The sequence below is a fragment of the Nerophis lumbriciformis genome, linkage group LG08 (genome assembly GCF_033978685.3).
Source record: "Nerophis lumbriciformis linkage group LG08, RoL_Nlum_v2.1, whole genome shotgun sequence".
In the NCBI taxonomy this organism is placed as follows: Eukaryota; Metazoa; Chordata; class Actinopteri; order Syngnathiformes; family Syngnathidae; genus Nerophis; species Nerophis lumbriciformis.
The window spans coordinates 45,532,643-45,547,500 of NC_084555.2; the positions used below are offsets into that span (position 1 = coordinate 45,532,643).

At 43.1% G+C, this 14,858-nt stretch overlaps 1 protein-coding gene across 1 annotated transcript in view; it reads left to right on the forward strand.

Annotated features, from left to right (window-relative positions):
- trip11 (thyroid hormone receptor interactor 11) overlaps positions 1-14,858 on the forward strand; it is a 39,554-nt gene that overhangs the window by 14,864 nt on the left and 9,832 nt on the right. Inside the window, exons 7-17 of the mRNA XM_061969032.1 lie at positions 2,428-2,736; positions 2,852-2,883; positions 2,942-3,040; positions 3,097-3,300; positions 6,426-9,398; positions 9,458-9,598; positions 9,675-9,868; positions 10,388-10,551; positions 10,624-10,727; positions 10,803-10,902; positions 14,334-14,415. Of these exons, the coding sequence (XP_061825016.1) occupies positions 2,428-2,736; positions 2,852-2,883; positions 2,942-3,040; positions 3,097-3,300; positions 6,426-9,398; positions 9,458-9,598; positions 9,675-9,868; positions 10,388-10,551; positions 10,624-10,727; positions 10,803-10,902; positions 14,334-14,415 (4,402 nt within the window). The remainder of the gene's footprint in view (positions 1-2,427; positions 2,737-2,851; positions 2,884-2,941; positions 3,041-3,096; positions 3,301-6,425; positions 9,399-9,457; positions 9,599-9,674; positions 9,869-10,387; positions 10,552-10,623; positions 10,728-10,802; positions 10,903-14,333; positions 14,416-14,858) is intronic.

Genomic DNA, 14,858 nt, shown 5'->3' on the forward strand with positions numbered 1-14,858 from the left:
GCACATCCTTCTGGTGAGCAGGTTTTACAAGGAAAAATGTATTTCCATAAGACAAAAATAATATACAGTCGTAACTCAATATACAAGCTTTAAAAAAACTATTTACAAGCTTTATTGGTTCTGTGATGGAGCTCTTAAATCAAAACACTTACAGTGGGGCAAAAAAGTATTTAGTCAGCCACCAATTGTGCAAGTTCTCCCACTTAAAATGATGACAGAGGTCTGTAATTTTCATCATAGGTACACTTCAACTGTGAGAGACAGAATGTGAAAAAAAAATCCAGGAATTCACATTGTAGGATTTTTAAAGAATTTATTTGTAAATTATTGTGGAAAATAAGTATTTGGTCAATAACAAAAATTCAACTCAATACTTTGTTATTGCCAACAAAGGTTATATTACAGAGGTCAAACGATTACTATAGGTCTTTACCAGGTTTGCACACACAGTAGCTGGTATTTTGGCCCATTCCTCCATGCAGATCTTCTCGAGAGCAGTGATGTTTTGGGGCTGTCGCCGAGCAACACGGACTTTCAACTCCCTCCACAGATTTTCTATGGGGTTGAGGTCTGGAGACTGGCTAGGCCACTCCAGGACTTTCAAATGCTTCTTACGGAGCCACTCCTTCGTTGCCCGGGCGGTGTCTTTGGGATCATTGTCATGCTGGAAGACCCAGCCACGTTTCATCTTCAAAGCTCTCACTGATGGAAGGAGGTTTTGGCTCAAAATCTCACGATACATGGCCCCATTCATTCTTTCCTTAACACGGATCAGTTGGCCTGTCCCCTTAGCAGAAAAACAGCCCCAAAGCATGATGTTTCCACCCCCATGCTTCACAGTAGGTATGGTGTTCTTGGGATCCAACTCAGTATTCTTCTTCCTCCAAACACGACGAGTTGAGTTTATACCAAAAAGTTATATTTTGGTTTCATCTGACCACATGACATTCTCCCAATCTTCTGCTGTATCATCCATGTGCTCTCTGGCAAACTTCAGATGGGCCTGGACATGCACTGGCTTAAGCAGGGGGACACGTCTGGCACTGCAGGATTTGATTCCCTGTTGGCGTAGTGTGTTACTGATGGTAACCTTTGTTACTTTGGTCCCAGCTCTCTGCAGGTCATTCACCAGGTCCCCCCGTGTGGTTCTGGGATTTTTGCTCACCGTTCTCATGATCATTTTGAACCCACGGGATGAGATCTTGCGTGGAGCCCCAGATCAAGGGAGATTATCAGTGGTCTTGTATGTCTTCCATTTTCTGATAATTGCTCCCACAGTTGATTTTTTCACACCAAGCTGCTTGCCTATTGTAGATTCACTCTTCACAGTCTGGTGCAGGTCTACAATTATTTTCCTAGTGTCATTTGACAGCTCTTTGGTCTTGGCCATAGTGGAGTTTGGAGTCTGACTGTTTGAGGCTGTGGACAGGTGTCTTTTATACAGATAACAAGTTCAAACAGGTGCCATTAATACAGGTAACGAGTGGAGGACAGAAGAGCTTCTTAAAGAAGAAGTTACAGGTCTGTGAGAGCCAGAGATCTTCCTTGTTTGAAGTGACCAAATACTTATTTTCCACCATGATTTACAAATAAATTCTTTAAAAATCCTACAATGTGAATTCCTGGATTTTTTTTTCACATTCTGTCTCTCACAGTTGAAGTGTACCTATGATGAAAATTACAGACCTCTGTCATCATTTTAAGTGGGAGAACTTGCACAATCAGTGGCTGACTAAATACTTTTTTGCCCCACTGTATATCTCAAATCCACATTGGCTATTCAAATTAATGAAAAATAATTTCATTGGGGCTTGGCCTCCAAAACGGAACAATTTTAACATGTAAAGTGTCTTTTAAAAAGAAAAACAAACTATTAGATGAGAAATATTGTTTGAGAAACGGTAAAATAGAACGTATGAAGGTACAACCACATTAGTTTTATGACGTAATGTACCGTAATAGTAATTTACACCAGAGGTTCTACACCTTTTCGACCTTGGGGCCCAAGTGTTCCACTACAGAGGGGCCAGTGACCCACTCAAATATAAACACTGAATTTGCAATATTAATTATATCCAACCTACTTACAGTTTACAACCTTGTCAAATGAAAATAAATTAAACAAATATACTGCATAAGAAAGGACTCAAAGATAACTGACAACAAATAGATTTGCATACAATTATGTTGTGCTAAAAAGTCAATTATGCACACGTTCATGCTTTTGATGATTTATTTCTTTAATTCGATGAATATCATTCTGTCTCTGTTTAATTCCTTGCTTCTTTGTCTGTTTAATAGATGTCATCAGTGTTTGAACCTGACAAAAAGTGTTGTAATTATGATGATGGACTGTCCTAAAAGTAAAAAATGACTGCTTGGTGGGGATCTTTCCTCTCTTTAAATCATTGCAATGTTCTCCTACAGACGCTGCTCCTCAAGCCAGCTCCCTATCAGACACCTCCAAAGTGCTTGAGCTGCAGGCCGCCATCGATGCCCTGCAGAAGGCCACAGAGGGGAGGGAGGCGCAGATGTCTGAGATGTCCGCTAGCCTGGAGGAGGCACACAGGAAACAGACCATGTTGGTGTCGGAGAAAAATGACGCCCTGGAGGAGAACGCGCAGCTGCTAGAGAACTACGCCCGTTTGCAGGCCTCTGTCGAGGAGCTCCAGACGCGGGTGCAGGATCAAGAGCGAAAGACACTGCTTAAAGACCAAAGGGACCACGAGATCCAAGGTATGATGAAAAACCTTACAGGTGCTCTGTCTTAAAAAAAGACTAATTTTTCACAGTGACTACCTCCATAAACCTTCATCTTTATTGACGTTCTTTTTTCTATTTCTATATACAGCTGCAGAAAAGGAAAGTGAGCGACTTCTAGAGGTAAGCTAGACACAAACATCCCAAATGATCACATTATGACTTTTCCTAAATGATTCAGGCTGAACCAAAGGAGGAAGTTGAGCATGCGGATATCTTAGAACTGAACACTATCATCGGCACACTAAGGCAACAGAAGGCGGACCTTGAGCAAGAAATGGTGCGTATTTTAGGCACGCATGAGGAATTACTGACTTCATCATCTTTCTGTCGTAGGTTAATCTGCAGCAGAAACTGAACGCCGTGGAGGAAGTCATGGGCAGCGAGAAAGAGGGCCCATCTGGGGAATCGGAGACACTTGAAGGCCTGAGGGAGGCCCTGGAGGAGAGAGAAAATACCTTGAAGGCCACAGAGGAGGAACGTGACTCCTTGCTGGCTGCGCTGGAGGAACTAGATCGGCAAAACATGGAAGCAACGCAGGTAGGCTTGAGCTCAGCTGCCTTGTGTCACGTCTATTTTTTTTTTTGACACTGAATTTATGTCACATTTTTTTCCATTTGAATTTTGTGAACTGATTTTTTTTTAAATTATACTTACAATTTTATAACATTTGTGAGCAAAATGTGTGTGTTTTAAAAATTCTGTTTGTTACAATATAGTGTTTTCAAATTCACTGTATAAAAAAATTCAGTGCAGAAATTTTCGTCGCTTCAAAAGTCTAGACCCACTTCGGTAAATTAAGACCAGCCAATGAGGTGTCTAGTTTGCAGTCACGTGACGCGCGTCTTCCAAAGAGGCAGGTGATGTAGTACTACATGCGCCAGGCCATCTAATCTGCTTTATGTGCTTGGATCTCTTTTTATGAATACTTTTAACAGTGGCGGTTGCTGCGCATTGGTGAAAAAAATCCCAAGAATCCGCAAAAAAGGATAAAAACTGATCACACAATGGTACAAACACTCACACAAACAAAAACATTATGACAGACCAGCTCAATAAGACAGAGTGTACATGAAAATACAGAATGTGGGATTTACAATATTTTCTACGAAGGTGAAGTGAAGTGAATTATATTTATATAGCGCTTTTTCTCTAGTGACTCAAAGCGCTTTACATAGTGAAACCCAATATCTAAGTTACATTTAAACCAGTGTGGGTGGCACTGGGAGCAGGTGGGTAAAGTGTCTTGCCCAAGGACACAACGGCAGTGACTAGGATGGCGGAAGCGGGTATCGAACCTGCAACCCTCAAGTTGCTGGCACGGCCACTCTACCAACCGAGCTATACCGCCCCACACGCAATCGCCCGTAAGGGACTAGCGGTAGAACATGGATGGAACAATAATATACAGAATATTGAGAATATATTAATGTTTTCTCTACTTTCAAGGCGACCTACCGTACTTGATCTACATATAATAGAGCAAGAACAACAAAGTAATCATGATTACTGATTGTTAGGTAAAGCAGTGTTGGGGTGTGAACGTGGTACCATCATGTCATTTGTAATGTCTAATAAAAAGACATGTACATAAATGATAAATAAATGATAAATGGGTTATACTTGTATAGCGCTTTTCTACCTTCAAGGTACTCAAAGCGCTTTGACAGTATTACCACATTCACCCATTCACACACACATTCACACACTGATGGCATGGAGCTGCCATGCAAGGCGCTAACCAACAGCCATCAGGAGCAAGGGGTGAAGTGTCTTGCCCAAGGACACAACGGACGTGTCTAGGATGGTAGAAGGTGGGGATTGAACCCCAGTAACCAGCAACACTCCGATTCCTGGCACGGCCACTCTACCAACTTTGCCACGCCGTCCCTAATGTAGATGATGTACCGGTACAGATCCATTAGGAGTATGAGCAGAAATATGTCATATAGAAATTAACTAAACACAATAAAACATTAACAAAATGCTGTGTCACATGAATGGTAATACCTTTGTGACATGAAAAAAACACAAGTGGGGCCAAGTGTTGTAAATTAGCTTTGGCTACAAACACTATGATGCATACATTGGATAACTGTTTTAGATATATATGTTTCTGTATCTGTCCCTATTTCAAATAAACCTTTATTTATATATATATATATATATATATATATATATATATATATATATATATATATATATATATATAATAATTATTACTTATTATAATAATAATAAGTAATGTAAAAAAAAAAACATGGTGTTTACATTTTTATATCAAAATAAAACACAAAGCAGTTTGGCTAATGAAGATGAAGTCTAATAAACAAGCTTTGTTCTTCAACGCCTCCTTGTGGTTCAGTACAACAGTTTGGCCAACAAAAATAAAGAAGAGTGACACCTCTCACATCGAATACACAATCTTCACAGCCTTCGTTCGATGAGATGTCAAAACATTTTAGCGAGTATTGATGTTATTTGAACACTGATACAGTTTGCAGTTAAATAAAGGAGGAGTGAATATCCCAGTAAACAAACAAAATACTTTATAAACAAGTTGTGATAACGTTCACGACACATCGCATGCTGCATGTTTCCTCACCTCATTAACTCTCAGTCACAGCTGATGAACGCTGTATTGAGAAAATAAAAACAACATAAAATAGGCTTTCTCCTTCGCTGTATACTTTTAGTGTGGGGACAAGTGTGTCTGTCTCCAATATTGTCCACACCTGTCTCCATCTAAACACAGCAGTGCTCTCTTAAGCGTACGCGGGGAACCGAGGGAAAATGACGTTAAACCAAGCGCTTGGCTCCGTTTACTCCGAGGGGAAATGTCCTGAGCAAAGTCTGTTTAGTTAGTCCGCCATGATTATCAAGCCAAACGACGCTAGTGCGCATGCGCCTGACTTCGTGTTGCCTAAAATGCATTAATAAATGACGGGTTTTCTGTAATTAAAAAATTAGACGTTAATACTAACCGTCTGGAATTTTATCACGAATTATCATTATGTAAACAAGCAAAAAGTCAAGGGTGGTCTTGGCATGTCCTTTCCGCAGATGTTGGTCAATTTTTTAGGGCTTACGGGAAATGAAGAGGGCGGACGTGTCAATTGCCGCGGTCGCTGTGGTTGAATTCTAGCCCTGGATTTCCATAGTAACCTGTATATCACTCAAAAGTGCATATTCTAACCATTGAAATAACTTTTGAAATGTTTATTTTGTTGTATTTTGCCCAGGTTGCATGTAGTTCTGCATAAACTGCCTTTTTGCTGCTTTGCAAGATCTTTGTCATGTGGCTTCAAACTTGACACCTCATTGGCTGGTTCTGCATCGATTGCTTCAATCTTGATTTACCGGAAGTGGGTCTTGACTTTTGAAGCAACACTGAATTTTTACACGGTGATTTGGTCTAACACAGCATTTTAACAAACTAAATTTTGAAAAACAAATTTTGCTCACAAATGTTTATTCAATGAAATTTTCAGCATAATTTTATGTTTAAAAAAATCAGTTCACAAGATTCAAATGCAAAAAATGTAGTTGCATGAATTCAATGTCCAATAAAAGCTTTCGTAATAAAGGCACAAATGAACCTCCATACACGCCAAAACTCAATTAGAATTTTTTAAATAACACTTTTTGTTTTGGTCGTTCTCCAGCATATGATCTCGGTGAAGGAGCAACTAAAGGAGGCGGAAGCTGAGCTCTCAAAACTGAACATAGAGCACAACACTACTAAAGACCAGAAGAGGGCGCTGGAGCAGGAACTAGAGAGCCAAAAAGAGAAAACAAGCCAGAGTGCGTTCACTCTTAACGACCTACACATGAGCAAACAGCAGCTGGAGGCCACAGTCCGTAAACTGGAAGACAAACTGACGCAAACTCAGGAGAAGAGTAGGGAAGCAAGGAGGAACATGGATGAGCTGAAGAACAATCTCCAGGAGAGGGAGGAGCAGCTGTTTGCGATAAAAGAAGAGCTAAGTCGGCTGAAGAAGACTGAAACGCAGCCTAGACAAGTGGAAGATGAACTAGCAAGAAAGGAGGCAGAACTTTCAGGTCTGCGACGGGAACTAAACGACATAAGGAGCTCTCAGGAGAAACTGATGTCTGAAGAGTACGAGTTGAAGATGGAGAACAGAAAGTTGAAGGATGAACGCCAGCAGATTGTGAGTAAAGCGGATGACTTGAGCCTGCAGTTGAAGGAGAGTCAGGCTGCCGTGAGCAGGACGCTGCGTGAGAAGGACACGCGCATCCAAGCCCTCAAGTTGGAGAAGAATCAGCTTGAGGGGGAACTGCAGCGGGCTGAGGACTCGCTCTCTGAACAGTCAAGGCAGTACCAGCAAACCATCGAAGAGTTGACCCGAGTGCGCTCCATGAACGCCTCGGCGTTACAGACAGAGCACGAGCGCGCCGTCAAAATCAACCAGGAGAAGGACCTGGAGATCGCTCAGCTGAAGCGGGATGTGGAGCAGCTGACGTCCGATCATAGAGACACCAACGAGATGCTCGCCATCACAGTTTCCGGGCAAAAGCAGCTGACGGATTTGCTCCAGGAGAAAGACGTGTTCGCGGAGACTCTGAAAGAAAATGCTGCAGAATTGCAGGCAGAGCTAGAGAAGAGCGTCGCATCCTTGAGGAAGGAGGCTGAGATGCTCCGACAGGCGCTAGAGGAAAAGGACAAACAACTATCGGGAATGAAAGAGGAGAACAGCCACTTGAAAGAAGAGATAGACCGGGTCCGCGATCAGCAGAGCAGACCTCAGGCGCCAGCCGAGCCCAGGACCCTGGACATCATCACCGAGCTGGAGTCCGAGATCAACCAGCTTAAGTCCTCCAGGACCGGCATGGAGGAGGAGGTGCAGGCTCTCAGGCGAAGCCTGGAAGAGAAGCAGGCGTCACTCCTCTGCTCTCAGAACGAGCTGGGACAAGCTATCGCTCGCCACCAGCAGACCACGCTCAACTACGACAGGCTCATCAAGGCCAGAGACGAAGAGCTGGCCCAACTGCAGCAGGCCGTGGACAGTCTCGGCGAGATTCGAGATCCTGCCCTGTCCCCCATGGAGCAAGGAGACGTCATACTGCAAGAGGACAAGACCCAGTCTTTAAATCAGGAGAATGGTAATGAGAAGCACGACCTGTCCAAGGTGGAACTGGAAAGACTGGTGAGGGGCATGAAGGAGAAGGAAACGGAAATCAGCCATCTGAATGAGAAGAACTTGTCTTTGACCAGGCAGCTGGACCAGCTGGTGGTGTCCCGCGATGAAGTGGGTAAACTGTCCCAGATTATCCTGCAGAAAGATCTGGAGATCCAAGCTCTACATACACGTGTCTCCGTGGGGGGTGGTGGGCACAGTCAGGATGTACTCTTCCTCCAGCAGCAGATGCAGGTCTACGCCGTGGAGAGGGAACAAGTTCTCGCCGTACTCAACGAGAAAACCCGGGAGAACAGCCAGCTACGCTCCGACTACCACCGCCTCGTGGACATCATGGCGGGAAAGGAGGCTGCACTCCTGAAGCTGCAGCAGGAGAACCAGCGGCTTTCCAACATGAGCGATCCTTCAGGAAGCCAAGAGATGTTTAAGGAGACCATCCAGAACCTCTCGCGCATCATCCGGGAGAAGGACATCGAGATTGACGCACTGACCCAGAAGTGTCAAACTTTGGTGACCGTGCTGCAGTCCACAGGGGAAGACTCCGGTTCTGGAGGAGTTAGCAGCAACCAGTTTGAGGAACTGCTGAAGGAGCGTGACACCCTGAAGCAACAGGTGAAGAAGATGGAGGAGTGGAAGCAACAAGTCATCACCACAGTGAAGAACATGCAGCACGAGTCTGCCCAGTTGCAGGAGGAGCTGATCAAACTCCAGGATCAGGTGTCGACTGACAGTGATTCCAGCTCCAAGCTCTCAGTGGACTACACCAGACTGATCCAGAGCTATGAGCACAAGGAACAGCGACTCGGCAGCTTGAGTTTAGAACTAACTCAGGTCCAGCAGGCTCTAAACCAGCTCAGTAGCACTAAGGATCTTATGCTGGCCCGTCTAGACCTTGTGGCTCCAGCTTCTGAAACCAACGCTGCTCAGTCCATTGAGGCGGAATCTCCAAGCCTCCAGACCGCCAAACCGCCGGAAGAGCTGGCATTGCTTCAAGCTCAGCTAGCTGAGAGGGAAAGCCTGATCCGAACGCTTCAAGAGAACAATCACCGCCTCTCCTGCTCTGCATCCTCTGCCGAGAGTGAGCACAAGAACCATGCCGCTGAGATCCAGCAGGTCCGAGCCAGCCTGGAGGCCCTGCAGAGGTCCGTCAGAGACAAGGACCTGCTCATCAAGACCAAAGGCGACCAGCTGGCTCAGGTCAGCGAGGCACTCCGCAACCGGGGGAACGACAACGAGGTACTCAAGCAGGCCGTCACCAACCTGAAGGAGCGCGCCCTCATCCTGGAGATGGACGTGAAGAAACTGAAGGAGGAGAACGAGCTTGTGGTGGCGCGCTCACGCGAGAAGGAGTCCGAGTTCAGGGCTCTGCAGGAGACCAACATGCAAGTGTCGCTGCTGCTGCGGGAACGCGAGTTTGAGCTGAGCGCCGTGAGCGACAAAGCTGCTACTGTGGAGAAGATGTTGAAAGACAAAGAGCAGGTCAGTTCACTGGCACCTCTCTGCTCCAATTACCTGATTCAGCCTTTCTCTTTGTTTAGGGTAAATCAGGGGAGCTCAGTCAACTCCTGAACGAAATGAAGTCCATGCAGGAGAAAGCTGTAGCCTTCCAGCAGGAGAGGGATCGGGTGATGATGGCCCTCAAGCAGAAGCAAATGGAGACCACCGCCTTACAGACCGAGGTGTGACTGCTCAAGCAGCACCACCTCTGTTTTAATGCTCGCAGCTTATGTGTGACGTATCCGTGTCTCCACACAGCTGCAGCACACGAGAGATAAAGAACAGCGCCTCAACATGGAGCTGGAGCGGTTGCGCAATCACCTCCTGGAGGTTGAGGACTCGTACACGAGAGAAGCTGTCACCGCAGAAGACCGGGAGACGGAGCTCCGAAGGCGAGTGGCCATGCTGGATGAGCGACTGGCCACATCCTCCAGTGCGGTGGAGAACGCAAGGTTAGCATCTGCAACCACAACCAAACTTCCCTACCTTCTTTACTTTGGTTTATTCAACAAATCAAATCAAACTTTATTTATAAAATGCTTTTCATACATAAAAGAAATGCAACACAAAGTGCTTTACTGACATAAAACAATGCCCCGATGACCCACATCCCTCTTAATCAATCACACACACACTCTCACACACACACACACACACACACACTCAAACAAACACAAAGATGACTGCAAGGGTGAGTACAGAGGAGCCAGGCGAAGAAACACTATCACAGGAGCTGTCTGCACTAGGAGGTGATTAAGCCACGGCCACCAGGACGCTGACACAAAGTGCCCCCGCAGCCATGGCCGATATAATCCCTGATGCAGAAGGCTCCCTCTGAGGAATGCAGAAAATAAATAAATACTAAAACCTGAAATAGTAAGAACCATGAGTAAGAAAGAACAGCCAGAGTAAAACATATTATGAAGATAAAAAAATGTATAGACCGTAAATAATAATCATTCTCTGTGCAGCCAACAGGCCAGCATGCAGGTGGAGTCTTTGCAGGAGCAGCTGAGCGGCGTGCTCAAGCAAAGGGACGACGCCCTCAACCAGCTCAGGACCTCCCAGGAGCAGGTCAACCAGTATGCAGTGTCCCTTACCAACCTGCAGATGGTGCTAGAGCAGTTCCAGCAAGGCAAGTCGCGGGTGAAGACAATGCAATTTCAGTCCACATGATCGTTGACAAATCGATTGTACCACCGTTCAGAGGAAAAAGCCATGTACTCAGCAGAGCTGGACAAGCTCAGGAAGGAGAAACAGGAGTGGAAAAAGAAGTCTGACATGTTTGGAGACCAAGCGTCTGCTCTTCAGGTAGTTCAGTCACCTGTTTGGTTCTAGCTGAACACAAGACACCACATGTGTTCAAGCTTCTCGCCCCTCTGTCAGCTGAACCTCGACGAGGCCAACGCCGCTCTCGAATCGGCGTCTCGCCTCACGGATCAGCTCGACTTGAAAGAGGAGCAAATCCACGACTTGAAGAAGCAAGGTGACGTGCTCAGTCCTTACCCTAATGTCCAACTTTAGCAGCAGACGTTAGCAGTTAGTCCCTCATAGCCTGCTGCCTCCGAGCCTCCAGGACTCCCATCTAACAAGGAAAACGTTTCTTTTCCATAATTCTTCTTAAACATTTCTGTATGACCTCTGAAGTAGGGTTACCAGATACGATAGAAACTATATAAATGGAGATCATGATTTAATTGCCCTATCGCTGAGCATGTGGTTGACACATTTTAAACGTGTCATGCACAATTGAGAGCAACAAGTTGGAGCATCCTGACAGAGGTGGCTAGAAAGTACTGCTAAAGAATGTCCATACCTTGTGCAGACTAATAAGTTTCATCATCAGTGGAGGACGAGCAACAGCTAAACATGTGACACAGCGAGCTAGGAAGAACAGAAGGAGATGAAAAGTCATGCTAACCGCTAAGCTAGTGAAAACAACAGAATAACTGCTGTCCAGCTGGAACTGCGTCAGCCAGAGAGACCAATAATTGGCCCCAATACTTGGCATTTTGACATATGTTGGTATCAACCTTTTTTTTTAATTGGTATCGGCCTTTTTTTTAATTTATTTATTTTTTATTTTTTTAAAGATGCCAATATTTAAACTGCAAAAAGTCAGTATTCAAAAACAAGAAAAAAAAAAATTAAAAATTTGGGATATTTTATTTGAACTTAGCAAAATTATCTGCCAATAGAACAAGAAAATTCGGCTGGTCAAGACTTTTCCAAGTAAAATTAGCTAACCTCAATGAACTCAAAAATACCTTAAAATAAGTATATTCTCACTAATAACAAGTGCACTTTTCTTGGTTAAAAAAAGAAGACATTTTTGCTCAATATGATGGAAAATATTCTTAAATTAAGTAAATGCTAGTGCCATTATCTTGACATAATGATATGCGCTCGGCATCATGATTTTTTTTTTTTCATGCTTGAAGTAAGAAATTATTACTTTAAAAAAGTAGTTTTATACTTGTGAGTGTTAATGACACAGCTTTGCATCAGTTGATATTCTAGTTTCAAGCATAAAATCACAGCTACAAGCTGTAATATCTTACTGAGATAATTTAGGACCAAAACCCTTAAAACAAGTAAAACACTAACATAAAATCTGCTTAGTGAGAAGAATTATTTTATCAGACAGAAATTAAGCAAATATCAACCTTATTTGAGATATTCAATCTTACTTAAATTTCCGTTTTTGCAGTGTAGTTACGGTACTTAAACAAATAAATAGTGAAGTAGATTGTAATAACCACCACGTTTTATTAATTGCTTTCCGTTTAAGAGTAAAAATTGAGTCCTATTGTCAATAATTCTCCCCAAAACATTTTTGATATCTGACAGGGCATGTATTTGAGTTCCTGTGAGAATTCTTCCCCGGTCTTTTCAACGGCTATTACCCCTTTTCTCTCTTTTCCTTCGCCTACAGCATGTCTCCTCTGCATACTGGTCAAAACTTCATATTTTTGCGGGAAAATCCAACTTTTGTCCTTCTTTCCTGGCGTCTTCTCGGCCTTGTTTGGTTTGTTTTTGCTACTGCAGTGATGGAGTCACTCGACAAGCTTCCATCCGCAACACCCGGAACGTGGGCTCATTAAAGGAGCACGCAGCGTTTCATGTTCTGTGATTCAATCGAATAACAACGTGACAAAAGACGCCAAAAAAGATATCCCTGCCAAAAATCCAAACTTTGTGTAAATATTTTGACAAAAAGGAGACTTATCATCTAAGTAAGGTAGAGCAGGCAGCAGCTCACACATTCTCATACTTTCTGTAACATCCAGGAAGAAATTATGTCAGCCAGCTTGAAAAGTGTCTCATTTATAAGCTACGTGAAAGAGTCCAGAATTGTTTTTATTTCAATGTTTGCAATATTCCAGGGTTCTTCAAGAGGAAACTTTACAATGTATTCAATCCATTAACTTTTATAAAATTGTGTAGGTGATGAGTTATTGTGATGTAGAGAAATCCCATATTTTTACCAATTTTCCCAGGCGATTTCCCATATTTTGAAATCTAAATGTTAATACTTCTCTTAGACCAGGGGTCGGCAACCCGCGGCTCTAGCGCCGCCCTAATGGCTCTCTGGAGCTTTTTCAGAAATGTATGAAAAATGGAAAAAGATGAGGAGAAAAAATGTTATTATTTGTTTTAATATGGTTTCTGTAGGAGGACAAACATGACACAAACCTCCCTAATTGTTATAAAGCACACTGTTTGTATTAAACATGCTTCACTGATTTGAGTATTTGGCGAGCGCCGTTTTGTCCTACTAATTTTGGCGGTCCTTGAACTCACCGTAGTTTGTTTACATGTATAACTTTCTCCGACTTTCTAGGACGTGTTTTATGCCACTTCTTTTTCTGTCTCATTTTGTCCACCAAACTTTTAAGGTTGTGCATGAAAGGTGAGTTTTGTTGATGTTATTGACTTGTTGGAGTGCTAATCAGACATATTTGGTCACTGCTAAGCTAATCGATGCTAACATGCTATTTAGGCTAGCTATATGTACATATTGCATCATAATGCCTCATTTGTAGCTATATTTGAGGTCATTTAGTTTCCTTTAAGTCCTCAAAATTCAATTTATATTCCATGACACAATATCTGTATGTAATATGGCTTTTAATTTTTTGCGGCTCCAGACAGATTTTTTTTTTGTATTTTTGGTCCAATATGGCTCTTTCAACATTTTGGGTTGCCGACCCCTGTCTTAGACACACGTAATAAAGGTGTTTGTGAAAATCCCTGATGTTGTTTGGTGCGAAATTAGCACGCAGCAAAAAACATTGTCGCTACTGGCCCGATATTTCCAAAATTAAAAAACCCCCCAAAAAAACAACTTAAAGTCTTGTCCAGCTGTTTACTGACGCATACTATTCATGTTTGAATAACTTTTACTGCAAATGAATATTAGCTCCAAATATCGATTGTCGGTCTACTTGACTACTAATAATCGGTATTGGCACTAAAAACGTATCGGTCAATCTCTACCTGTAACCTGTTTTGAAATAATTTCCATCCATCCATCCATTCATCTTCTTCCGCTTATCCGAGGTCGGGTCGCGGGGGCAGCAGCCTAAGCAGGGAAGCCCAGACTTCCCTCTCCCCAGCCACTTCGCCCAGCTCATTTATAGGCCAAAAAATATATTGTGATATATATCCTTATCACAAAAGGCTGCAATACATTGCAGTATGGATTTGATATCGCCCATCCCCACTCTGAATGCCTCCTTGTGTCGTGACATTACATTCTCCCACGCTTAAATGCGATACGCTTATCTCACTCTGCTACAACTTTGCATCACTGCTTAAATGAGGTCATGTGCTTGCCCTGCCAGTCTGCCACATATGGATTCTGGACAGGCTGCCTATTTATGGTAGCTTACGTGTATGCATGTGTTTTTGCAGTGGCTGTGCAACAAGAGATGTTGGAGGAGGCCCAGAAGAAACTGATGAACCTCCTCAACAGCACCGAGGGAAAGATTGATAAGTAGGTTCATCTGTGTATTCTCATGTATTTATTTAGAGTCACGATAGCAGCTTCTACCACCGCTATGATTAATAAATATCATCAGTTGTTGCTTTCTCTTTGCAAACCATATCAAAACTAACAATGTGTGTTCCTGTTTAATTGTCTCAGTTTGGGATGAGTAAAAAAATAAATGTATGGATTTGATACTTCACTTCTTGAAGCAACTGATTTAAAATAGGATTCAATACTTAACTGTGACCACTTGAGGCACTGTTGATTCAGTATTTGCTAGTTTGCGAACTGATTCGTAAAATTTACAGATTAACTATAAAACAGTTTATTATTGAAATGTATATGTATAAAAACATGCACTCCTGCCATCTTAAATTAATATTTCCAACTATTGACATTCTTATCACGGCTTTATGCTTCTGATTCCGATCATCCATGAGTGGGATCGG